The sequence below is a fragment of the Passer montanus genome, unplaced genomic scaffold (genome assembly GCF_014805655.1).
Source record: "Passer montanus isolate IOZ18808 unplaced genomic scaffold, ASM1480565v1 scaffold1, whole genome shotgun sequence".
Taxonomy (NCBI): domain Eukaryota; kingdom Metazoa; phylum Chordata; class Aves; order Passeriformes; family Passeridae; genus Passer; species Passer montanus.
Genome location: NW_024356504.1, coordinates 8,572,211 through 8,598,916, shown reverse-complemented (window position 1 = coordinate 8,598,916; position 26,706 = coordinate 8,572,211). Strand labels below are relative to the sequence as shown.

At 37.2% G+C, this 26,706-nt stretch overlaps 1 protein-coding gene across 3 annotated transcripts in view; it reads left to right on the top strand.

Moving 5' to 3' along the window:
* Window positions 1–4,667: 4,667 nt before the first annotated feature.
* The window catches only part of METAP1D (methionyl aminopeptidase type 1D, mitochondrial), a 31,194-nt gene continuing 9,155 nt past the window's right edge, over window positions 4,668–26,706 (top strand). The window contains exons 1-6 of one of the 3 annotated variants that reach the window (XM_039700203.1): window positions 4,668–4,776; window positions 14,127–14,293; window positions 16,807–16,956; window positions 20,330–20,478; window positions 21,152–21,194; window positions 24,952–25,115. In XM_039700203.1, the coding sequence (XP_039556137.1) occupies window positions 20,336–20,478; window positions 21,152–21,194; window positions 24,952–25,115 (350 nt within the window). In that variant the 5' untranslated portion in view covers window positions 4,668–4,776; window positions 14,127–14,293; window positions 16,807–16,956; window positions 20,330–20,335. Of the gene's footprint in view, window positions 4,777–8,650; window positions 8,872–14,126; window positions 14,294–16,806; window positions 16,957–20,329; window positions 20,479–21,151; window positions 21,195–24,951; window positions 25,116–26,706 lie in introns of those variants that run through there. The other 2 variants (XM_039700212.1, XM_039700196.1) reach the window with 2 other exon arrangements.

Below are 26,706 nucleotides of genomic sequence, written 5' to 3'. Positions count from 1 at the left end.
TTTTCTTTATAAGTTTAAAACATTAAGGTGGGGAAGAGTAATTAAAGGCGTCTTCTTTCTTCTTATTTTGCCTTTTATACCCAGGTCAGCTGGGTAGGCTGGTAGAGCTCTTTTAGCTACCTTACATTTTTGCCATTCATTTATCTTTTGCTGCTTGTGTTTGCTTAACTAACACGTTATATATACCATTACTTGTAGAGAGACTTTTTTCTTTGATATCTTAAGAAAAAGTGGGATTTGTTTTTCTGTTATTGTAACAGTTTGTCTGACTAACCTATGTTTTTAAAAATGAGTGGTTTACCCAGGGAGGAACAACAGTGGCTGGAGAACTTGCTAAGCTCTGGGCTCACAAATGTGAAGAATGAACAGATAAGGATTGTCAGATTTATATATTTTAATCTAGTGACTAATAAACATCTAAAATAAATATGTCATTACTAAAAGTTCATTATTCATTTTCTCTGTGTAAGGGAATATAAAGTCTGCTGTAGCACAGTACTTATATTGTATTGTTTACACCTTCCACGTTTCTCATCTGCTCCAGGTTTGACATTCCTGGTATTTCTGAGGTTTAAGAAGAATCATAACTGATACTTTTAAAACTCAGAAAGTTAGAAGTATAATCATGCAGCATAATCACGTTAAGATTTCTTTTCCAGTCACCTATAGGAAAGAGAATTACTATTCTTGAAGGCAAAATTTCATGACAAGTTTTTAATAGAGAATACCAGAGGAGTGAAGCTGTTTTCTTGAATCTTGGCAGTACTCAGAGGCCAGAGACTTCAGTGTTGTGTTGTCTGACTTGTAAGAATCTGCTGCTCTGGAGTCTCTGCAGCAGCTAGAAACAATTAGGGAGAGAGGCAAAGGCTTCTGCCAGCACAGAGATTTTTCCAGCTCACTGCTTGATGGTGAATCAGTTTGGGAATCTGTGTTGTGAGTCTCACTTTGGAATCTCATGGACTTCCTGCTTCCTGGGGCTGGTGATCCTGGTGGGAGCTAGCACTCCTTGGAACTTACCACCTTTTGAAAAAGGAGGGTCTCCAGCTAGGCTGGCACTCTGCCACTGCCTCACAGTTAAATAAGTTCTCCAGCAGCTCTGTGGTTCAAGAGAAGATATGATCTCAACACACAGAGGGGCTCAGGTCCTTCATGGCACTAGGAGCCAGGAGCTAGGGGTATTTGGGGCTGGTAGTGTGCATGGCTTTGGATGAGTCATTGAACTTTCTGTGTCTTTCTCCACCTACAAGGCAGATATTTATCTACCTTGCGGGTGCATTGGTTGAGATTAATGAGTTGTTTGTAAAGCACTTTGAAGATGAAAAGCTCTATCAAAATGCTAAGTATTATTACATATGAGCTCTTGAGTGCATAATGGCTGTTTGCCTGCCAGTATTTAAGGCAATTTATAACATACTAAGTATGAAGGCACTGTATGAAATCAAGTTCTAGTTTCCCTTTAAGAAAAGTTGTATTTTGTATTCATCAGTTCAGGTCGCACCACTGGCCTTTAGTGTTATCTAGGGTGAAAAGAGATTCTAGAAGATTTTTTTAAAGGAACTGTTTCAAAACATTAATATTGTGTTGTTGTATAATAAAGCTTTCTTCTCTGTTGGTAATTTTTTACCCTCTTTGTATGATTTGAAGGTATGGAAAGTTTGTTCGTTGTCCTTTTAGAGATTGTGGCCTTTCCAAATCATTAATGTCTTTCCCTTTGTGATTTCTGAAGAAAAAGGGGAATGTTAAAAACCAAGTGTTCAACAAGCTGCTCTGCTGCATGGAAGCCTTAGAAGGGAGAATAAAGGGCTCTTCAGAGCTCCTTGGAGGTCTTTTGGCAGACATACTCTATAGCATGCAGCCTGAGAAAACTTCCGTGGATGTTTTTGAAAGTGGCACTGTTCTCTTTTGAGTTTAGATTATAAATAACCAGCCACTCTAACCAGCTCTAGAAAGACTCCAGCTTTCACATTTTAAAGATATTTATGTTCAGGTATTCATTGTTAGAAGCTGTTCAAAGTCATGTTTCATTTTAGATCAAGCTCATTTTGAATCATGAAGAACTATTGCAGTAAGAACACAGTCTGAATTTATACATTAATACTTACAGCATATCAGATGTTCTGTGTATAACTTTATACACTTCTCAGATTATCTGTTTCATGCTTTCTTGTACATAAATTTAAATTGCATCCTGCCTTATGTTTTTTTTTTTTTAAAAGAAAGTCAACAGATGTGGCATAACATTGAAAGAAAATGGCAAGTTTGTTTCTCGTATAAATTCCAGCTGTTCAGTCTCAGATTTACTGAAAGACACAGGTGAAGATTGAGTTGGGCAGAAGCCACAGTAAAGTTCTAGCTTCCTTCCATGTAAAATGGAGATGCTTTATGTAGGAAATGGTGCAGTTACTGGAGATCTGCTTGTATTCTGCTTGACTTCTCAGCTCTTGAGTGTGCTTGTAAACTCATCTAGAGCTGTTGAGTTGAGGTCCTTTTCCACTGGACAAAGTGGATTGGCATCTCACAAAGACATGCTGGGTTGACACTGAGAGGAGGTGTTGCCCATAGTCATTTGTGGAGATCTGAGCATCAAATGACGCTCATGCCTTGTGGATGGAGTGGTAGGTGATGACAAGGCTTAATGTCATTGTCGTGTCCTTTTTGAACTACACCTGTGAGGTGACTAGGCAGGTCTGACCTCTCCAAGCCATTTCTGGTTGTTCTGCACTGATTATTATTATTATTAACATAATTCTATGAGTCATGGTTGAAAATAAAGATGTTCTTTAAAGAAGTAAATACAGTAGTGGGTCTTGTCTGGGTTTATAAAGATTTATTCATGCTCTAACACACCTTGCTAAATCAGCAGAAGCTCATCTCATGAGAATGGTTCTCTTCTGGGAAAGCTTAAATCAAAGCTTGCTCCAAAAGATCAAATTGTACCAGCAAGAATTATTTTGCTGGTATAACTGTACCAGCAGCTTCCTGAGTACTACCATTATGTTGTCTAAGAGTTTTGAGTTGTAGAGTACTCTCCTTAACTAATACATGTTTTCTGGCAAGAATGTAATTGCGGAGCAAACCAAAGACTGCAGAAGTGGCTGCTTCTAAAATCTCCTTGATAAATACAGTCTTGTTTTTGTTCATTTGGGGGCTGTTTTGTCCAAATAACTCTTCTGTAAAAGCTGCTTCACAAAATCAGGTATAGAGTGAGGTAGCTGATGGAAAGGCTTTGGCAGAGCTTGCTGCAACAGTATCCCCAGCTGTGGAAACCAGATGGGTGTTGCAAACTGGTCAGGTGTTGGCAGCTGAAAATTCAACCAGATGAAAATAACCTGCTGGGGTGTCTAGGGAAAGGCAGCAGTTCTCTCGTGTCCCCTCCGGTGTGACAAGCGGTGACAATGGACTACCAACCACTACAGGATGAGCAAGCATGGCCCAGGCATGGGCAAAACACTTCCAATGGCTGTGCCATTGCCAGGGGAACAGCCACAGCAGAATCAACTTCACTGTAGCTCTTTGCCTACTGAGTACAGATCAGGAGCCTTGACATTTATGAAGTTGTGGCCAGAGCTGTAAGACTCAAATTCACAGTCACATCACTTTTCAATAGGCCATGAGTATAGATTGAGACAAACTTCACATTTTCCATGTGAAAAAGGTATGCAGCAGGATTCTTAGCATGTAATTGACTGGATCTAGAAGTTCTGAGTTGAGTTCACAGATTAGTAATTGATTAAATAGATGTCCCTATATAGAATTTCATAGATTACTGCCCACTTTTGCAGAAAAGGTAGCTAAACATGCTCAGGAGAATTGCCTGTCATATTTTGCTCGCAAGTTAGATTATCTTCACCTTGTGGAGAACAAAACATTTCTTTCTTATTATGGATTTATTGTCTGAGGAGAAAAGGCTGTGTAAACCCTTTCCAGTCTAGAAAAAGGAGTTTGAGACCTAATTTCTTGCAAAGACTCCTTGCTTACTCTGTCTAGCTTAGAAAATCAGACAGTAGAATAGTCCAATAAACCATACAAAGTATGTGTATAATGTGGTGAAAATAGTTCAGAAATGAGGTTTTTGGTTGTGGTTTTGGTTTTGTTTGTTTTGGGATTTTGTTTATCTGTTTTGTTGGGGTTTTTGTTGTTGTTGTTGTTTTAGCTTAATAATGTATTTTTTAAATAAATTAGTCTGAATGTTTGGCACACAATAATTCCGTTATTTTCTGCCTGTTTTATACTTATGTCCTTCCCCTTTATCATCTATTAGAACAACTTCCCTTTCTACAGAAGGGCTGTGTTATTTATAAATTGCCATTTTATTTGCCATACGCTGTATATGAAGTGGGCCGTAGATGGTAGCTACATGGCTTGAGAATAGAACCCTTAATTTTGATGTGTTTTATAAACAATGGGCAATAAACGGGCTCATCCTGTGTCCTTTGCCTTCCGTGGGAGCTCTGACAAGTGTGTTTGCGCCAGAAGAAGCGGGCTGCCAGTGCAGCGGAGCGGGCTTTTCAGCGCACTTGTGTGTCCCCGTGCCAAGAATGAATTTTGCCGATTCACATTTGCTCAGTTTGTCAACACACAGCTCCCATTGAAGGTGGCAGGACGAGAATCATTCTTGGCACGGGGCCGCGGGCGGCCCGGCAGCGGCGGGGCCGTGAGGGGCCAGGCCAGCAGGGCCCGGCCGCGGCTCCCGGCCCCCGGCCCCCGGCTCCTGCAGCACGGGTGTGCTGCTCTTGGAGGGCTGGGGAGAGCCGCCGATAAAAAAGGATTTCCTAGGTTAGTTTTCAAGGCTATTTTTTTGTGTGTGTGGCTGTCTGGATGATTAATGGGAATAGGAAAATACTGTTGACCCATTTAAATCATGTTAGACAACTTCCATTGCTCATCTACATAATGAAATACACACTGAACATTACAGCCTGAGTATAAGAGCCAGGGAACTACAAAAATAATATTTTACTCATTTAGATTATGAAGTAAAATATAGGACATTAGGACTAATGATAGTATTAAATTTTAAGCCATGCAAATTGCAATTGTCAGTGAAAAAGAAGTATAAGTTGAAAAGGCTATTAGCATTTCAGCTTTAACAGTTAATTTCAGTAATTTCTTTTTTCTGCTAGTGTGTAGCTTAAAAAAGTCCATATGCAAACCATTTAATAGTAAGTGCAGAAGTGTTTTTTTTATATTGTTATTTAATTTCAGTCATTAAAGAAATGCTAGAAAATAATTTGCAATATTAAAATATGTTAACATTTTATATTACTGAGAGTAAACTGCAATTTTTGCTCGTGTAAAATCAAGTATGAAAGGCAAATTATTAGTAACCAACAGATGAAATAATTTTAAGTGTTTATTTAAGTACCAAAGCAAAAACTGAAGCCTTTAAAAATATTAATTTTGTCAAATAGAAACAGAATTGTCAGCCTTTTAAACTAAATACAAATTTTTAAGTGCTGAATTTAGGCTGACAGGTTTCTATGGTTACCTACCTTTCCAATAGTTTGGTGAGATGTGTAAATAGGCCTGTGAGTCACTAGTAATTATTTGGGTTTTGTTTGTTATAGTTGTAATTCTGTGTTCAGTTTGAATCTAATACAGTTCATACCACATGCTTTGGTTTATGTATATTTTAGTGTGTATGATTGACAGTGATTGAGCATTTCTTATGGAGTGCTTGGTTTTTTTGTCATAAGTGATGTATGTTGGTACTTCTGAAATGTAAACAACTTCTTCCTGTATCACTGTTTGAGAAACAGGGATTTTTATGCTAAAAAGAGGTCTTTGTAAATGTTAAGCAAGGAGATAAATGAAAGGTGTTTAAAAAACATTTAAAACATCTCCCAAACATTTTACTGTACTCTTCCAAATTTGATCCGTAATTCTATCATTATAATTCACTCAGTGACCCAAATGTCACATATTTATGAATAAGCTTCCAAGTTACACATTAATAGCACAGGGTAATGACTGACAGGTTTAAAAATAAGTGTTTTAATCAGGATGCTACAAGTTGTCTGCAGCAAGCTCTTGATTAGTACATCTTCTTGTGCAGAGCATTTTCTTGAAATAAAAATAAGAGCTTATTTCTACCACCACCACAGCAGTTTAGCAGAGAAAGCTGTAAACTGTTAGACCTCTCTGCTCCTATACTTTGAAATCTGGATTATGGGATGTAATTCCCCAACCTTAGACTCATCACTCTAGCAAAGGAAGCATACATGTTTTCTCAGCAAGACTTACTGTCCTAACATAACTTGTGTTTTCAGTGAAAACAGGACAATACAAGTAATTAACAACACAAGGCAAGAAATACTACTAGCTGTCAATTTTACCAAAGAAGTAGTAATGTAATCTTATTTTATTAAGGTATTCATCCCAAAGTTGTTGACCATGTGCACTTTTTTCCTTAATTTTGAGATAAGACTGACCTATGATTCAGAAATCATCTTGTGTCCTTAGAGATTTGGCTGTAGGTGTATGGAAAATACTTACTGCAGGAAAAAGACTGACTGCCTGTTCTCTTCCCATGTGTCAAGCTACACAGAACATCCTGATACAGTGTTCAGGAGCATTCCTAAATTTCCTATGCAAAGATTACTCTTATTTCAGCAATGTTGCTTGCCTACTGAAAGGGTGGAAAACGGTGATCCAGACGTATTTTTTTCCATTTCAGGTGGAAATTTTAGAGGTTAAAGTAGGATTTATTCTTAACATTTAATATTGTGTCAGGCATGTATATAGGACATAAACATGCCAGGTGAAAAGCAGTTGTTTCACAGAGCACCTGAAAAAATTTTAACCCAGTAGGATTCAGTGAATGTTAGAGCTGTGGGTGGGTGCATATAAACAACAAGATATAGTATTGTGCTGTATATAAGGACTATTTGAATAGCTGATTTTTTTAATCTGAAACAAGTGCTATTTTTAAACTAACTTGTTGCAATAGTTGTTTCTTCCCTACTAAATCAAAATCATGAATACAATAACCAGTCTTTCAAGCAAAAGTAATTTCTCTGATCTTTTAAAAAATCTAAAGATAGATAGAAAGTACTTAGAAAATGTATTTAAGTATGGAAAGCTGAACAGATATGTTTCTCATTCTAATTTATTCATTTTATGATAAATTAATTTACTCAATAAAGGAATGCAGTAACATAAGAGGAATGTTTCTCCTGCTAGTCAGAGAAGTTGAAACTTGCCAGATGCTGTGATCTGGAGCCTAAATTCCCTTGATAGTAACTGTGATTGAAACCCTTAATATTGCTTTGTGCAGCTTTTGTACTGGACTTATCTCATTTTGGACTGCTATTGCTTTAGACAACACTGTCTTTTTATTTTCTTCTTACGTTTTTCTGTCAGAGGGAGAAAATAAGTAGAAATAACAGTGGGATGGAAGGCTGTGCTGGAGGACTGCAATGCTCTGTTCCCAGTGTCTGTACAGTTTGATCCCGTGTTCTGTAATACACAATTAATTTCCTTTGGTATAGTCATGGCTATCACTCAGCTATAGTTAGATTGTACTCAGTATTAAGTCCTATAATAAAAGAGGGAAGTGCTGTTTAATATACCAGAATTTTACTCTGTCAGTTAATTTATTTCTTATACTGCCTCGGTGTGACTCCGTGTATGTGTGTGTGTATATATACAGTGCTGTAAGTGCTCAACTGGTCAAAGGAGATTTTAAGAATATAATACTAATTTTTTCTTCTTGTTTGTTAAAGTTGCACTGTCAGTTGCTGCTGATAAAAGGTGGCATCAAGCCAGCTTCCTGAAGGAGCTATGGGGAAGGTCATGGCTTGTCATGACCTGGGCACCGGTACTTGAATGTTGTTATTATTGGGATGAAGTACCCTTAGGCTGTCATCCTTCCTGTAAATAGAAGGGATTCTGATTCTCTGTGGTTTCCCAGTTTACCAACTTGCAGAACAGCTATTTTGTTGGCCCTAAGTTTGACTGAATAATGAATTAGAAGCACAGCACTATTCCAGAAGGCACTGATTCATCATTTTAGTCTGTTAGTCTAGACTAAATCATAGTAAGTAAAGCAAAACAAAATCTGTTTCCAAATAGTTTATAAATTTACAAACTCATTTATACTGGCATACAGCCAACAAATTGCCCAGTTCCACTCTGCATGAAGTAAGGGCAGAATTGTAATTAGCAAGGAGCATAACTGAGGGCCAAACAGACTTTTTTCATTTTTTCAGTGACTTGGGGGAGTCACGGTGATGCTGGCAGAGGGGCTGACTCTTCTCCCTTGGAGTCGGTGCCCATTTGACCATTGCTATGCTTCATTGCCTCTTAGGAGAGTAACAAGAACAGTCCTGTTAATGCCTCTATTAACTAAACAAATTCTGTTGTTAATTTCCAGAAAAATTAAATAAAACAATACCAATTAGAATATAATGTTTGCAAGATACTGGCCTGCGTTTCAGTTTATCAGGGTAGGATCATAAGCATGCTGTTGTTGAAGTTTTCACCAATGTGTTGCTGTTGTAACTGAAGTCACATCTATCCTGATGAATATTTCATTTCCCCAATCATGCTATTAAAAACAGAGTGTTTTTACCCTTTCATTTCTGCTTTCTCTTTTCCAGTACCATCGTGACAGCTGTGGCTGCGTCCTGTTTACAAATTGCTGCTAGTCACATTTTCAGTAGTCCTTATGGGTTTTGCTTTCCCCTAATACATCCAATTAGGAGGAAATATTTCTCACAAGCAGGGACTTGCTCTTCTCCTTGTAATGACATAGTTCTGCAATCCAGGAAACAGTCCTGCATGGTGTCCATGTCCACGATTTCCTGATGTGGGAAAAACGTGTGGAAAGCATCTGGAGAGGAGGAGACCCCCTTTACCAGCTTGTTTCCTGTAAGCGAAATTGGAAGACCTTGTCTGTGCAAATAGATTTCAAAATAGAGTCTGCCCTTTGACTGTCTCCATAATTACACAGCGCTCTCTGTATTTTATTTGGCTGCCAGAGCAGTTAACCCCTGGAAGTAAGGGGCTGATGATGGCGTGACCAGCACGGGTATGCAGACATGACCATGTGAATACACTCTTGTTTGGAGAAGCCTGTCATTAAGACCTTCTTATAATATAATTTTACCAAATTTGAGAATTATCATGTGTTGGATTATGTTGATTAAGATACGTTATATCCATAATGTACAAAAATGTGAAGGTATTAGTTGCAAAAAAGGGGGAAAAAAAGAGAAACAAAAAAAAAGTTCTTTCATGGCTTTGATGTAATCAACATCTGTCAACAGAATGAATTTGCTTTTGTTTAATTTCAAGGGCTCTTGTCCTTCTACTTTGCCCAATCAGTTTCAACTTCTGCCTCAGGCATTTCCCTATGTTGTTCTTGGAGGTTTTTTCCTTTTTTCTTTCTTTTTCCTTTTTTTAGCAAATGCGCAGGTTATTGCATGTGAAATGTGAGCTGGTCTTCTGCTACACAGGTTACACAGAGCTGGAAAGAACCTTTAATCTTTCCCATCCTATTTTTGAAGCTTGGACATACCTTTGCAACAGGGGGGTTACAAAGTCAGTGTTTTATTAGACAGTTAGAGTTACAATTACCAGTAAAGGTCTTTCAAACCACAGCCATTATTTTGGATTGAAAAATGGGAACATTTGGTAATTAGCAGTAAGAAGCTATGTATTCTTACCTAGTTGCATTGGCTGGATTCCACATATTGTTCTCCTTAGTGATTTTTAATACCTCATTTTAAGCTTTAGTCCTCAGAAGTTTCAGCAAAATGAGTATTTGCACAAGAACCTAAATTATGCTAGAGTATTAAAATTACCTGACAAGCCAAATGAAAGATCTCTAGTGTTTTACCTCCAAATGAATATATATTAAGAAAATCACCACAGTCATTCTTTTTTTCAGTTTAAAAAGAAAGATTAAATCACATAATTTGAGAAGAGTTCTCAGAACAATGCTTTTGATGTTAACTTTATCAAGAGCAAGTGGATTTTATTTCCTAAATAGTTTTGAATGTTAATTCTTGTAATCCTAAATAATTTTGGTACTCTGCTTCTGTTGAGACTATGACTAAATTATTTTAAAATATGTTAATTTATTTCTTGTCTCTTTTAAGATGCACCCTTGTATTTATTGTAACTCAGAACTGTCATGAAGTTTATCCATTGGTAATATTTTTGTTAATTGCTTGGAAAATTGAAATCTTTCATGAATAAATACCAAAAAATGGTTGCTAACAATCACATTTGATGAATCATGCAAATTAGCAGTTTTTTGCCCAGCTACCCCACACTTCATTAATTGGAAACATAGCTTGATAAATTGCTGTAACTGTTAAACAGGAAGCATTAGAAAAGGGCTTATGTGAGAGTTCATTTTCAACATCTCCCGTTAAAAATACTTCTTGACCAGAGGAAAATCACATTTAAATTACTAAAATCAACTTAATTAAGGGTCATTAATAGAGATACACATAAAAAACTCTCCACTCTAGGAGTGAAATGAGAGCATTTCATTATATAGTGTAACATGCATGAACAGATAACAATTAAAATAGCCCTAGAGTAAAAGGCTAATAAATATAGGGCACACTGTGCTGCAAAATCAGTCATTTAAAAATGCTCCCACCCATCATAATTCTTGAATGCAATATTCAGCCGCTCTGACTGACTCGTTTAAAAAGAAAAGAAATGTAATTTCCACACAAGATAAATTCATCTGGTAATTCAGAAGAGCTCACAGTGCATATTTATAGTGTTCATGCAGAGGAAGGTCTGGAAGGTGTGCTGAGGAATCCAGCGGCACACGGATTGCACAGGGGGTTCACTGGCGGCTCCCGGAGCACTTGGCAGGGATTTGCTGTGCTCGATGCTGATGGGATTCAGTAACGCTGCTGATCATTCTCCTCAGTGCAGCTGACAGCAAATATTCTACTGCTCGAGGCAGGTGACGTAGCCTTGCTGTGGGGGTACTGAATAAACATATAAAGGGTCAACTTTGTATCCTGGTTGTGCTGGTCTGTTACCAGCCTAGCCAGCTTCACACGCCATGCTCTCCCGTGGCAGCAGTTTCTGCTGGAAGATGCATAAATGCCACGTGTATGAACTGTCTTACAGTAATTAGTATACACAGAAAGCTTAACAAAAGGATGTGCCTGAGCATCACTGTTGCAGAAGTAAATAAAGGCACTGAGAAAAGCTTTGATGGGTGTAAGGGGTGGGGAGGAGGGAATCTCTGAGCCAGACTTGGAGAATACAGACAGTTGTTCCTGTCTCAGGTGATTGATGATGTTGCTATATCAAATTAGCTGGGAATATGGAGCTTGAAAAATAAAAGGCACTGTGGAGGCATTAGAAGGCCTTCTTAAGGAAGGAAGTGTGTGGATGGAGTCCAGATTTTCATTATAGACTAGTAACTTCATTGTATTTTAATGCCATTTTATTTAATTTTATTTTTACATTGTAGTAGAATGTTTTATCTTATAATTTTTTATATTTCAAATAAAGGTTTAGTTGTCCTGTGTTTATAATTCTTGTAATATAATTTAGGAATTGTAGTTTAGAATGGTGATACTTTTTTGCTTGTCTCATTTCATCTGTTCAAGTAGTAGATAGTTTTGTATGCATCTGTTTTATAATGAGTAGTTAGTAGAATAACAACAGGCTACAGTACCTTATTATCCTGTTATTTTGTGACAACACTTGCAGTGTATCTTTGGGAGAATAGAGGTAAAAATTTTATTCTGAATAAAAAGGTATCCCTTCTGAATGTGAGCTAGCCAACAGACATGCACCCATGGATATAGTTTATTGTATTAAGAGTGTGGAGTTGGGGGAGCGCACTGGGAATAAATGACAAGCATAATTGCACCTATTCTTCCCCAGTTAAATTGTGACACAATCAACAAGTGCCCAGGGAGCATTCTGGGCATCAAGGAGAGCATTTAAAATGCACGTTCCCATATTGATGTCCATGTGGACTTTAGCTAACCACATCAGTGAGTGTGGGATTTTGATATATTTGCAGTACCTTTAGCTGTGCTAAAAGCAAGGTACTTCAACTGCACTTTGTAAAAAAGGCAACTTGGCTTACACTGTCAGACTGATTGCTGCTTCTGATGGCCCAAAAGTTGCTGCCTCAGCAGATTCTGTGCTTCCAAATTCCAGAAATGAGAATAAACCAGACAGCGAGTTTGTAGATGCTTTGGGTTCTCCGGACATGCTTACAGTTGAAGTTTAGGTGACTTTCTGGGGTTTTCTGTATATTTAGGTTGTTTTTGTTAATTGGACAATGATTTTTTTTTCTTGTGAAAGAGACTCTAGGAAAGTAGATTATGAGTCTGCTGTTCAAATTCTAGTTAATGGACTGCCACATCAATCCAGCCCTCTATTAACTGGGCAGCTCCACTTCCTTGGAGACACTTTCTTCTGTTTTGAAGGAGGCAGCTTCCATTGGGTACTTAGGTTATACTGAGAGCTTGAGGTGAATCTCACCCTTCAGCTTCACTTTGTTATTTATCAACAAGTCAAACAAATAAACACACCAAAGTAAAAACCCAAACAAAACAAACAAAAAAACCCACCACCACCGCAAAAAAAAAACTCCAACGACAAAACAAAAAACCAACCAAACAAAAAAAAACACAATAAAATCAGCTTGAGTAAAAGTTTCTACACCTAGGTTTTAACTTTTCAGATATTGCTTCCTAGATGTAACCCTGATCAGTGCAAAGAGACAATCAGAAACATTTCTAATGCAAACCTGATTAAACTGTTTCAGTCGGGTCTGGGGCTCCAAAACAGTGCATAACTCAAATCTTCTGTATGTCATAGAGTACTGTAAAAGAGCTGTCTTTGAAAGATTGCACATGTGGAAGGATAATTTCTGCATCTGAACATGATAAATGCATCCAAAAGAAAGGAAGGAAGGTGCAATGGAATAAAAAACATGAAAGATGTGAAAGAAACTCTTCTGGAAATAAACATTTTTGCATAGTTACAAAATATGCAGGGGATTAATTTCTTAATTTCTGTGATATAAAAATGTTTAGTTACTTTTGTTTAAACAAAAACTTTTTACTGAAGAATAATTATACATCTGGATTACTTGCCACAAGGTTGCTCTTGTATTTGTATACATAATGACATTTTTCAGAAGCAGATCAACTGTTGTGTTAAACTTATGTTTCAGAAAAGAGCCCTGTTTATATTGTAGAACATTTGAGTAGTGGAAATACACACTGTGTGTAATTGCAATGTAATCGGGCAGTGTCAATAATCCTTTTGAATTTCCTGGTTTTGATGCTAGCATTGTCTTTTGTGGTGAATTATTTTGGTTTTGCTGTCTCTGAGAGCCTTTGGGCCTCAATTGCCCTTTCTTTTCCCTTTTTTCCTTTTTTCTTTTTTTCCTTTTTCCCTTGTTTTGCAGAGGAAAAATGTGTCATTATCATAGTTGCCCAACAACTAAGTTTGAGCTATGAAACTTTCGTCCCAAATTCCCATGTGAATTAAATGGAAATCTGATTGAAATACTCCAAATAAATTGCACCTTTAATCCCTTCAATTACTTGTGGCCAAGATTAAAAATATCTCCTGAAGTTTCTTCTGTTGCCCCCTGAACAAAATGAACTATTCTTTGTGTCTTGAGCAACAAGACAAAGAGCAACATTACCTTTGTTATGCTCAAATCTGTGACCAATTCTGCAAAAATACAGCTGAAAATATTGTATGAAATAACATTGTCTTCTTTTTTTTTTTTGTCTTCTCTTTTCTTGCTATTGTGTCTTATTAACTGCTTTGCCAAGCCTTGAACAGTGCAAATTGCTCCAAGCAGAGGCTAGTTAGAGCATCACTCCTGTCTGTAAACTGTGGGGAATTTACCCACACTACTTTTTAATGCATCAAACCAAAACAGATTTGATATTTTATAAAGCTTCAAAATATTGTTTGGGAAGTTTCTTGTTCTCATATCTTCTTGTTCTTTCTGCTTTTTCTTAAACAGTACAAGATTTGAATTACCCTCGGCAACGACATGAGTTCTATGCTTTATTTTACATTATGCCCTTCTTTTTGCATATTTTCCCTTTTGTAGTGTGGAGGTAGGAAAAAATGTTAATATTTTTAAATTTATCTTTTAACAGGTTCTGTGACTGGCTGCCGTATAATCTTTTCTTTGTGCAATCATAACTACCTGCACAGACACTCAAGCAATCATCAGCAAAGATGCTTCTTCTTTCAGGGACAAAGAAATGCTGCTTATAGTATAGTTTGGCCAGCCGTGGTTTCTCCAGCTCACCAAGTTCCTAAGGTACTGCAATTTCTGTTACCTAATCTGTTCTTCAGCCAGTCTAGAGTTTGATTGCAGTCATGATCAAGTGTATTTGTTGTCCAACAGCTGGGGGTTGGATCACTGTCCTGTTGCTTGTTCTGGTATTTGAAATAGGAGAGCTGATGTCCAGCTGTCTTCCATGTTAAACACAGTGATGTATTTAGCTATGAGGGAGTTCAAACCTGGGGCTTGTTTAGTTATAGTAGAATAAATGTGAGTATTGTAATCATCTGTCAACAATTCTGGGTCCAGATTCTTGTTTGGAGCAATGGTAGACTGTCTTACCAGACATCAGTAGGAATAATTCATGATCATCTGAGTCCCCCTTCTGTATAAATCTCTAGCAAGCTAATTATAAAAATGCTTGTATTTTGCTGATGATTTTATACGTTGGTTATGTCAGAAAGAGAACATACAATACCTGCTGGTAGCTGTCCCACAACCCTGCTACACATTTTAAACTTGTCTTTTTTGTGCCTGAGTGTTCTTATTCCTTGCAACATATATTTTTGGTTTTATTTACTTTAAAGCCAAAAGGGACTTTTTGATGCAAATGCAAATTTTACATGTGCTCCACTTCTTGTTTCCTTTTTTTCCGTTTCTTTTTTTTCTCTGTTTAATTACAGCATACAGATTAACTGTTTAGTATCTTTTCCTTGACTCTTTCTAAACAGTGCTCCACTGGATGTGCATTAGTACTTTTTACAGTTTTGTTTCTCATTTTAATAGAGATTTCTTATTCCAAATATAGGGCATTTCTATGGGCCAGATATACTAAAAAGTTATTAGATAGGAAAACAGAGAAGAATGATGGAAGTAGGGCTCTAAGCCCTAAGAGGTTGTGTGCAGGGAGAACATAGGGTTACATGCTTTATATATTTTCAAAATCTTAAAATCACAGAATTAAAAAACTTTATTTTCCATATTTAGATGCTTCTTTTTAGGATAAAGAGGAAGAAATATATTGTCATAATGAAAAGTTGGCTTCCCAGATCAGAGTTCTGAGACATATAAAAATCAGTCCACATCTATTAACTTTGAAAGGTTGAGGGCAAAGTTTTTACTTTTATTCAGAGTATGGCAGAAATCACATTGAAGTTATTTTTAACATTGAAGTGTTTTTTAAGATGTTGGTGTGAAACTGTCCACATGGATATTTGTATGTACTCTGCTTTGGGCTTCTCTCTTCACCGTTCTTAGGGGTCAGTAAGATCATGTCTCAGTTAATAGGTGAGTGCCCCCCAAGGGGAAAGTGAGGGTGATGCTGTGTATGGAGTTGCTAATCTAACAAATGGCATTGTTTTGGTTGTTTTTGGGTTTTTTTACTAAGGCCCAAACTACTGCAGTAGGATGTTGTTACAGTTGTTATGGCATTAATTTAAAAAAATGGGAAACTGAAATTCTGTTGACATAAGTTTGCTGAAGATAATTTCATAGTTTTTATCAGATTAGTCATAAAATACCTAAACAGTAACAGTAGTCTTCCTGTTTAAAGTCCCAATAGAGTTTGTCAGTTGCCCCACTCTTTGTTACTCCTACACCCATGTTGCTGTATGGTTGGTTTGTGTACAGCCAAAATGCCTACTTTGTTTTCTGCCTGCCAGCTTGACTGTATTTTGTAAAGTCAGTGCAAAACTCACCCTGTGGCCAGCATGGCAGAAAATCAGCCTGGCTGTCATGGGCAAAGGGATTCTTCCACAACCAGGGAAACAGCTCAAGACCCTCTGAGAGAAAGTTCATTCATTTCCAACTCTGTGCAAGACATTACTGTTCTTATTAACTTTCATGTTTTAAAAAGTTGTTTGTGGATTTTAAAAAATCAGATATTAAATTTCACCTCTTACAAGGGCTGAGAAGTTCTTGTGTGGAAAAAATGAGGTTTATTACACTTCCCTTGACATAGCAAATTGGGATACCTTTGTGCAGTGTTGTAGATGGACAAATTTAGGCACAGCATATGAACTAGATTAATGTGTAAAAGCCTCTAAATTAAAATCAGTTAAATCCTAAGATTCTTAGTCAAAAAGCAGTCTCATGGATTTTTCAATAGGAGTTTTGTTTGAATGAGAAACACAGGATTTGATCAGGTTTAATTCTGAGACTAATTCTGTATGTTTGTCCCATCACTTCCAGTGTTTAGATGCCTTTTGTAGAAAGCGCCCCTCTTTGCAAAAGAAAATGAAGAGTTTTAAAGTCTTTCTCCCAGTTTCTTAACTTGAGACTGTCTGTGCTGGAAGTCAGCTGCAGTATCTGGGTTTCAGCACTGGAAGGCTAACAGACTGTGTAAGTCAGTAGTAACAGGCAATGTTAAGTTCAAAAGGGCAGTGGAAGAAATACTGAGGCAGCCTTGAGGGTTTGCCCTGATGGCTTAGGTAGGTCGATACCACGACAGAAAGGGCAAGCTGCCATGAAGCAGGAGGCAATATCTGAGAAAATGATCCCATTGTCATGCTCAGTTTTCTGATCTTCATTTTCAATCCTTTTTCTCCAAGCACATAAAGAAGCCAGACTATGTGACGACAGGCATTGTACCAGACTGGGGAGACGACATAGAAATTAAGAATGAAGATCAGATTCAAGGGCTTCGTCAGGCTTGTCAGTTGGCCCGTCATGTCCTGCTTCTGGCTGGAAAGGGCTTAAAGGTAACAATTACAGAAGTCCCAAAACAGCTTGGGTGATTTTTGTGTTTTCATTTATTTGGGTTTTGTTCCTACTTTTTTGTTCTTTTAACTTTCCTATTATGTGCATCCAACTTTAAGTTTGATCCTGAAAAAATAAGGATTTGTTAACTTTTTATTCAGTTCATGATATGCCAGTTTAATTATTTCTGTGCTTTGGACCTATGTAGTGCATAGTTACTGGCTCAGGTGTAATATCTCTGTGTTTGTCATCTCCCTCTCTTCAGATTGTGTCAAATCATGTGAGCTTCTCCTAAGGCACATGCTACATTTTTTCCTTTCATTTCATGGCCCATCTACCTCATATGTCATGCTTTCCAGCTCTGCATGGGTACAAGCCCACACTTGGTCTGCCTTCTCCATTCCTGTCCATCCTTCAGCCCTCACTGTCCTGTGGGATCCAATACAACTCGTAGAGCTGCCTCTGGAATAAACAGCTGCCAAATTCTACACAATTTTCCAGAGTGCATTGATAGTAAAGCTTCATGATTTCCAGAAATGTTCCTAGAGTATGCTTTTTAGGATACCTCCCAAGAAAAAATATAGAGGGAGGAGCCCACTACCAGGTTTTGCAGATGAAGAAATGCTTTTTTAGCCTTGCCTTGGTATTTCATGTAATAGCATATTGGATAAGGTGAAATGGGTTGAGTAGCTATGAGATGCAGAGATAGATGGGGACTGTAGGTCAATGCCATTGACTTAAAAGGGGATTTTTCTTTCAGCTATCATCACTCTTTCACAAAGGTATAGTTCCAGAGCTGGAATAGCAAATAACAAAATTGCCTGAAGCTTTCATCTTACATAGCTTTGTGCATGTTTAACTTTTTAATGTTCAATTGTTTTTCAGCACAATAAAACTTACTCATTTAAAGTTGAAGGCATATACATGTTTCCAAAGGATCAGAGTGCAATGTGGGTTTTGAATGAGAGCAATTTTTCACAAATACTCTTTGGTTGTTATCATGTGTAAATACACATGTATGCAGTATGGTGTACTTTATGATGCAGTTCATAATATGTGCCAAATCATACATAAAGCAAAATACTACATATGTATAATGAATGTTTTGGAGCAAAAAGGTGTATAAGGTAATAATTACATAACCAGGACCTGTGTGCTGGGAGAGAGCTGGTATTTGGTGTTGCAATGCTAAGACCATGGTCCAGGTCAGTCACAGACTGGTGGTGAGCTCTGTTTTACATGATTAAGTGTTTGTTCAAGACTCCATTCACTGGGAGGATGCTCCAAATCCTTCCCTTATTGACAGTGAGCATCTTTTGCTTTCCAGCTTGTTGCTGTATGTGGTCGCTTTATGCCCATCTGTTCTTGTGCCAGCACTGCTCTTTAATTTAAACAGCTTCCTGCCTTTCTGTGAATCTTCCCCTTCATGCAGGAATAGAGCTGTGCACCAGCCTGAACAAACCAAGCTCTTTTAGCCTAATCTCATATGCTAAGCACTACATTCCTGTTTTATATGAAGAGTCCCATCCCTCCACCTGTTCCTGTTATCTTGCTGAACCCAGCTTGCATGCAGTCCTCCAGCCTGGCTCTTGCCTGTGCTTTAGCTAGTGGCAGTCAAGACCCCCCGATATAACAAAGGTGCGTTATAATCCATGGATACAGAGAGATAGAGTTTGAACGTGGTTTTGATGTTGCCATTACCACCTGTGGGATTTCAAATTATGATACAGTGTTATATATGATAGCTTTCCTGAGTTTGAGTTACAGATTTGGGAATAAAAACACAGATTCTATGACATGAAAATACTTTATTCTATACTGTTGAATTGCCCTGTTCCGAGTAAAGGATTAGGGGCACAGCAGGTGCCACCCCTAACTTGCCCAGCTAGCAAAAGTATCTTTAAAAGTAAAGCACATACTGTTAAAAGCAGAACTTTGCACAGAGTGTAAGCCATGCAGGGACCAGAGACTCCAGAGTCTGCTGAGTATCCAAAAACCACATCAAATTGCTTGAGCAGAGAAGCTGTAGGCAGCAGCCGGTCAGGTACACAGCTGTTCAGTTTGTCTGTGGGCTAAAGATGAAAATGTTTGAGCAGAGGCAGGAGCAACAAACCTGTATTTATCCAGAGCCAGCCGCTGCCATATCCAATCCAGAGAGCCTGCCAAGGCTGCAGCGGCAAAACAGGGGCATGTGCAGTAATCCCAAATCCTGGTCTTGAACCCACATTCATTGCTCCTCACCTGCCCAACAACGTTTCTGTGCTGAGCAAAATTCAGCTGAGTAAACAGACGTGGTTTCATCCTCAGCACAGTACACAAGTGCACTCTCCTGTATTGGCTGTGCATGGCCACACAGTATTTCAATATTTAACTGTCTCCTGCACCACAGCCTACCTGTATTCCACATGGTACTTCAAAATCACAGCCACTGTGACATTTCCTTCAGTGTGCCAAGAATGATACTTGTATCGTTACAAAGTATGATTTTCAAAGGCTCGGAACTCATTCAAAGCAAAATTAATTTACAGAGGAACCCTCAAAAGTACTTCTCAGTTAGAGAGGTTTCTCTACCAAATTTCAGCTCTAACCATTCCAGAGTTGATCCAAAAGAAAAAGAAAAGCAGGAATAATATTATTTTAAGCATGTGCATTTTGCACTCCATGGATACCCAGAAAATGGCTGACTGATTTATGAGAGGGGTTTTTTAATATGTAAAATCTTGTGGAAAAGATGAATCTAGAAGGCATCAAGCATAAAAATGAAGATTTCTAAAAATAATGGGTCAGCACTTGTAGATTCATTATGATCATCCAGGCTATGGCAACTCTAAGTAAAATATCCTTAAAATTTGCATCTCAATATTTCAATGTTTTATAAAATTTAGGAATACCTGGAAAACAGTTTCTTAAAATGCTTAAATACATTATGATGAATGTACTGGGTAATTACAAGACGTAATATCCTTTCTTTTACAAATAAAAGGGGAAAGTAATGTTGTGTTTTAAGGGACTGAAAGCATTGAAACAAGACATTTCTTTAGTAGCTACTGAAACGATGACATAGGAAATTGGTGTCTTTGAGAAAGTAGATATGGAAAAGAGAACAGAAAGGAAGTAGACAGGATTTTAGGTTTCCTGGGAACCTTTGAGTGCTTATTTCTACTGCATGCTTTATTTAAAATCTGTATTTTGGAGGGTTTTTCAGAAAAAAAAACTCCATATATCAATAAAGTATATCAGACAGTATAGTGTTTTGTATCAAAGCAGCATATTTGAAACACCCAATATTTCATTGAAGCTTGGCTGCAATCACATTCAGTAAATATGAGAAACTCTCTTTGCTTTTTTAACAGGATGTTATGTTTGATATTTTAGGTTGGCATGACAACTGAAGAAATAGATTCCATTGTTCATCATGAAATAATCAGACAGAATGCCTATCCATCACCTCTGGGCTATGGAGGTTTTCCAAAATCTGTTTGTACTTCTGTAAACAACGTGGTATGTCATGGTATTCCTGACAGGTATTTCCTCAATAATGTACATTTTACAACTGGAAATTAAAATGTTAAACTGGAATTAATAATTTGTATTTAATATTGAATGTACTTCAGCTTAACTAAATGTCGTACTGTGTTGTAGATGTAGGACATGTTACCCTGTGATTCTGATAGCTGTTACAGAAATATATGTGAAATATGAAAAAAAAAATTATCCTGTTTTTCCAGACACTTAAAGAAAAATAGCATATTGCATTTTGAATTTAGTGTGTGTGAGGAGAAAAAAAAAAAACAGTATGGTCTGATTTTTTGTTTATCCAGAAAAATAAGTATAGGCTAAGGTATAAATATATTTGAATTTATGTGGGATTTTTTTATATTCTCAATACATTCAGCTACTCACAAAGTAAAATATGAACCCTAGTGAGAGAAAAAGAATAAATATAATGGTAGATTTTTCAGGTGTTGATATGTTTTTCTGGTGGTTGTTTCTCATTATTTTATATTCAGCTATACTTGTTCTCTAAATAGTCAGAGCTGAACATTAAAAATGGTTATTCTGTTTGCTTCTGCCTTCCTCCATCACAAAATATCCACCCCTTGATTTTTATGTATGTGTCATTAGGTGTTTATTCTTATATTCCCTTTGTTGAGAACTGTCTGTCACCATTATTTTTTTTTTCTGTTTATGTTTCAGTCGACCTCTTCAGGATGGAGATATTATCAACATTGATGTCACGGTGAGTAATTCATATAAAAAAATAGTCTTTGATCAACTTTAGAATCACTAGTAGCAACAGGAAGAATAGTGGATTGGAGGTGGGGGATGCACAGATGGATGTGCTGTTTACTTCTGAGCCAAGGCACAAGCAGCTGGTTTCCTTTTTTGTTTTTAACTGTGTGTTTATTCCAGCTAGACTCAGGCCTGACTTGAATTTAGGACTGGAATCAGATGCACTGAGATCAATGTTGGCCTAAGTGAAATGTCAACCCAATCCTGCTATGTGTCATGTTTTTGAGAAGGTGTAATTGTTATTGATCCACTGTGTAGTTAATGCAGAGCACCACGGTACTGGGCAGCAGCTGAAGATAGATATGTATGAGATGAGCTAACATGAAGAAAGCCAGCATTTTTCCTTCACTCTGCCAAGATTGATCTTCCTCTTCCTGCTGATTTTGAGTGGGGCCTGACATTATCTTACTCTGTCATTAGAGGCTGCATTGGCCTGGGTATGTCAGTCTATTTGGACAGCAACTCTTTTGCTAGCAGTGTTCCCTACATTTATTAAAATCCCCGAAGGTAGTGTTGTGTTCCATTTCTGGTATAGAAGCTCTGAACCTTTTGAGCAGAAACAGAAATAGTGTGATATAACCGTACTTAATATTTCCAGGGAATCATCAATTATAGCTATTTAAATAAACACAGGCTGGGTTTTCCTAGGAGCAAGAAAGCACAGGAACTGGAAACCTAATTCTCATTTCATTGATGAAAAAAAAAAAAATTGTGTCTTGCAGAAGTTTTTTTCTTTTTGCTGTGCATATTTTTATTTTTCTGAAGTGCTGTTTATTTCTAGTATGAACACAGATTTTTTTAATCCCTCCATTATTTTGCAATAATATGTCACATACAAGACAGCAGAATCTTGTAAAAACAAGGGGTTTAAATCATTAAAGAACCTATTGGTAACTTGATACTGTGTTCATACTGGCAGAGTGGAGAAATCTTCAGCAGACCTACCTCTGAGCATGAGATTCAAGCTTTCTAAAATATTTTTTCTATTAAAATTAGGGTCAATGACCTTTTTCCCACTACATACTCACATGTGATCCAGAACTGGATTTGGTTTGGCTTGGGGTTTTGATCTTTTTATATTCTTTCCCATCTCCATCCTTTCTAATCGTAGAATTCTGACTATCAGGTTTACACAGTGCAATCTAGCATTTTTAAACTTTCTTTTTGGCCTTCATGTTAGCTTTGGTGAACTGGTCTCACTTTGCTCAGTTTATTAAGCTAAATCAGTTTGCAACAACTAAGGATTTAAACCATATTTCTTTGTACCTCCTTAAGGTTCATTTTACTTTTTGTTCAGTCTGTCAGGATGATAATGATACCTTAGATTTTAAAAAAGTATCGATTCATACCACAGGTACTTTCCATGATAAACTAAATTAAATATTTTTTTATATTAAAATAGTGTGCCTATCTTGTCCACTCTGCTTCACAAATGTCTGACTAAATGTTACTGGCCTTTTTGTACACATATATTTATTTCCTTTTAATTTAGTCTCATAAAAGAAAATAAATTTTGACATTTCTGCGAATATAAAGATTCCTGCAAGGATGGGAATTGCTGACTGTCTTTGTAAGATTTTTTTTAATCACTTAAAACTGAACTGTGCTGTGTGTGATAATTGCTTGGTCTAAAACAGCTGAGGAAAAAATGCTACTTTTCAGCATTATTAACTGATCTTTTAGCTTATTTTTAATGAGCAAAACTGGGACATTTCACAGCTGGACAGAATAAAAATCAAAGTAAATATTGCACAACAAATTGTTTATAATTGTGTACAGGTTCTATAAAGTAATTAAATAATACTCAAATTGTTAAGTGTAAATACCTAGCACTGTGTACAGATTATCTGAACAAAAAAATCCATTTTAGCACAGTTAAGATGGTAGCATTTCATAGATGAAATACAAATTTTATAGGCTTGAATCATGTGGACTTGAAAATGTGTTTAGTATAGAGACAATAGTGTTATCCATTACTGGATCCTCAGCATAGTGCAATTTTCAGCCTATTGTTACCAGGTTAATGTTTCTTACAACTTGGTTCTTTCACTGAATTTTAAGAAAATAGTATGTTACAGTTGCTGTGGTTGTAGTTTATTAACATCAGAAATATGTAATTGCAGCTGATGGGCTGCAGTAAATCTTATTTGGTTTGTTGTTGAGTTTTTTTGTTGTTGTTTGTGGATTTGGTTTTTTTTTGACTCTCCTGTGTTTTAAATCTGTGTTTGCTTTTCCAGGATTATGATGCTTAATGTTGGGGGTTTGTGTGTTTTCCTTGCTAGAGCTAAAAACAAACTAGTTTAGTTTAAATATAAACTATCTACTGTAAAACCTGCCCAATGGGCATTAAATAAAAAAAATTTAAAAATTATTTTGTGGTAGTCTGAACTGGCAGAGGAAGGTGTAGGGCAGAGTATTGCAGCTGTTTTTGCCAGAGCAGTGGCAACACAGTTGAGCCCTTGCTGGCACTCACCTTTCCTTAAAATACCCCTTGCTCCTAATAGCCTGCATTTTCTTTATATATCAACTTGAAGACAAACCTGGCCTTGAGATAAGCTGTCTGTAGTGTGGGGTTTTTGGGGTTATGGGTTTTTTTTTTTTTTGTTTGGAACCAAAAAGAATGTGAGTCTGTCTTTCACAAATAACTTGCCAGTGGCAAAAGTTCAGTGGCTCGAGCTCGGTGAGTAATTAGTTGTAGAAGGATAGTTGCCCACTGTTTGGGGGAGAAAAAATGTTTTAGAAGATCAAAACTGTGCACCATTATAATTTGTCTTTTTGTAGGGAAATATTGCTTGGTCTTACAATTATGGGCCTGCCTGCCATGTGCAGAGCTGCAAACCCCATTTTAATGGTGTGTTGTAGATCTCTATAGTGCATAGCCAAGATTTCTTGCACTCAACAGAGGATTTCAGGAGGGCTAGCATTTAAAACCTATGAAATTTCAAAAAGAAAATTAAAAAAACAATATGGAAGTAATTCAACAGCATGTTCCATTTTCAGAACATGAAAATTTTTCAGTGCCACAGTAGTACATTTATTCTCTCAAAATTCATCTCTGGAAATCAGAAGTAAAATCCAGTGTTAATGCCATATTGTAGCTTAAAAATGAGATTAAAGAAAACCTGCCAGAGCTGACAGTAGCTTTGGTCCGTGGGGTTCACTCTGGCTGTTGGTAGCAGGGTATGGCTCTCAGCTCAGGGCTCCAGTGGGGGCTGCTGCCTGCGGACCTTCACCTCCCTGCCAGCCACCAACAGGTTCCCCTGTGGCCAGGGCCAGCGCTGGGGCTCAGTCCCTGCCCCTCTGGGGTGCAAGCAGGTCCCTGGCTGCAGAGGGGCCAGGATGGGTGGGCACCCAACAGCCCCCAAGGCCCACCTCACATCCCCCACACATCTTCTCCCAAGCAGCCCAGTTATGCTCATGTCCTGTGGCTGAGCAGTGTCACTGCCTGGTGTGCTGCTGGCCACTGATGCACAGCTTCTGCTTTTCTTAAATTTTTAATTGGCAACATTGGCAACCCTTAGGCACCTTGCAGTCTTTTTTTTTTCCTCTGCAATGTTTTGCTTTTCCAGTCTTGCAAATATGACTTACCTGTCTATCTGTTGCAAAATACAGCTTGTTCCTAGAAAGAATGGATTTAATTAAGACAATGATTTGTTTCTGGATGCAAAATGAGAAAATGTCTTTGCATTTCTGTATATGTTTAGGTGTATTACAATGGCTACCATGGTGACACTTCTGAAACCTTTTTGGTGGGCAATGTGGATAAATCTGGTGAAAAGTTAGTGGAGGTTGCCAGGAAATGTAGAGATGAAGCAATTGCAGCTTGCAGACCAGGGGCTCCCTTCTCTGTAATTGGAAACACAATCAGGTAAGCCTTATATTGACAAGTAAAAGGAGGGCTGGCAAATGGGACAAAGGTTATTGGTGGTTTGGTATAAAGCTGATGACATGTTTTATGATTCAAAACCATCATTTCAGTCTGATATCAGTATGTGAACTGCCAAGCTATAATGTTGTTCCTCGGATAAGAGGTATTTTTTTTAAGTGAATTACACTAGGGTCAGCAAAGATAACTGTAGAAAAAGACAAATATATTCATAAAGTAGATTTAAATTAACAGATGTAATTTGCAGTGGGCTTTTGTTTATTTTTTATTTGTATGTGACACTACACCACATCTGTCTAACGGTGTCAGACAGTTAGAAACCATTGTTTTCATTGACTGTTACAAAGGAATTAGTCAACATAAATAAGCTCTTTGTTTAAAAACTACAAAAATATTTAACTCGAGAGCTTCTGATCTTACAAAGAGCAGTGCCTACTAACGTCATAGAGAAAAAAGAGCTGACATTCAGAGATTTTTCCCTGTTTTGCATCTCTTCTAACCTTCACATAAATGCAGTCATGATTCTTCTGCTGATGGCTTTAAATAAAAATGTGTCTTAGTTTTTTGAAGGTACCTATGGATTATTTTAAAATGTTTGCCAAAAGAAAGAAATAGACATATATCATATACATTTCATTAAGCAATACTTCTTCGGACTGCTAATGGTCCCAACAAGCTATTGAATTCATCCTGATTACTTAAAAGCTGCAAGGCTTAGTCACCTTGAAAGGATGCTGCTTTTTTTTTTTCGTTGTAAATCTTCAAATACTTTAAGAAAAAAAGAGAACGGCAAAATATCAGTTAGATGTATTTATAGCTTTAAAAATATTGTAACAGAGTCTGAATCAAACTTTAGTAAAACCTCTTTGGGTTATATCTGAGAAGCTTTTATTGAAGACTTTGTATAAAATTGTGTTTTTGACAGTTTTAAATTATAGGCTAACTAGCCTGGAGAAAAAGGATAGTGTCTTTCTGTTCTTTCATAGGAAATGTTGAATCAGACCCCTACTGGGAAAAGAAATTTAATGCATATCTCACTATCTTACTGTCCATGAATATAATAGAAGTGAATTCAAAATGTAGTTTTATTTTTGCAAATGGGATGAGTCGATAGATGCACCTCATATTTTTGAACACCTAGGGTTCAACAAATTTACTGGTGGTGCTCTTGCATTTTAACAAAATTTATTCTTGAGTAGAAGGGGGCACAGAACACTGGATTCTTATTCAAGCATTCTATCGAGCTCTGCATTCATGGCTGTGTCTAAAGGGCATGTCAGCCTTTGATTCTCTCTGAGAGGTAATTATCCTTTTCCTGTCACGGAACAACAAATGATAGCTAACTACAGAGGCACATTTGCAGTAGTCACATTCATCAACTGCAGAAAAAAAATTCAATTTAATTGTGCAACACAGCTGCACATAGGCTTTTTGAGCATTTCTGTTGTTCTCCCTGTCTTGCTATTCCTCCCTCCAGATCTATTTTTTAAACTTTTTTTTCTGGTTATTTTTTCCCCCTTTTTGTCTCTTCTTCCATTTTTACTCTCTGTACTTTCTTGTTAAAGTAATTTTC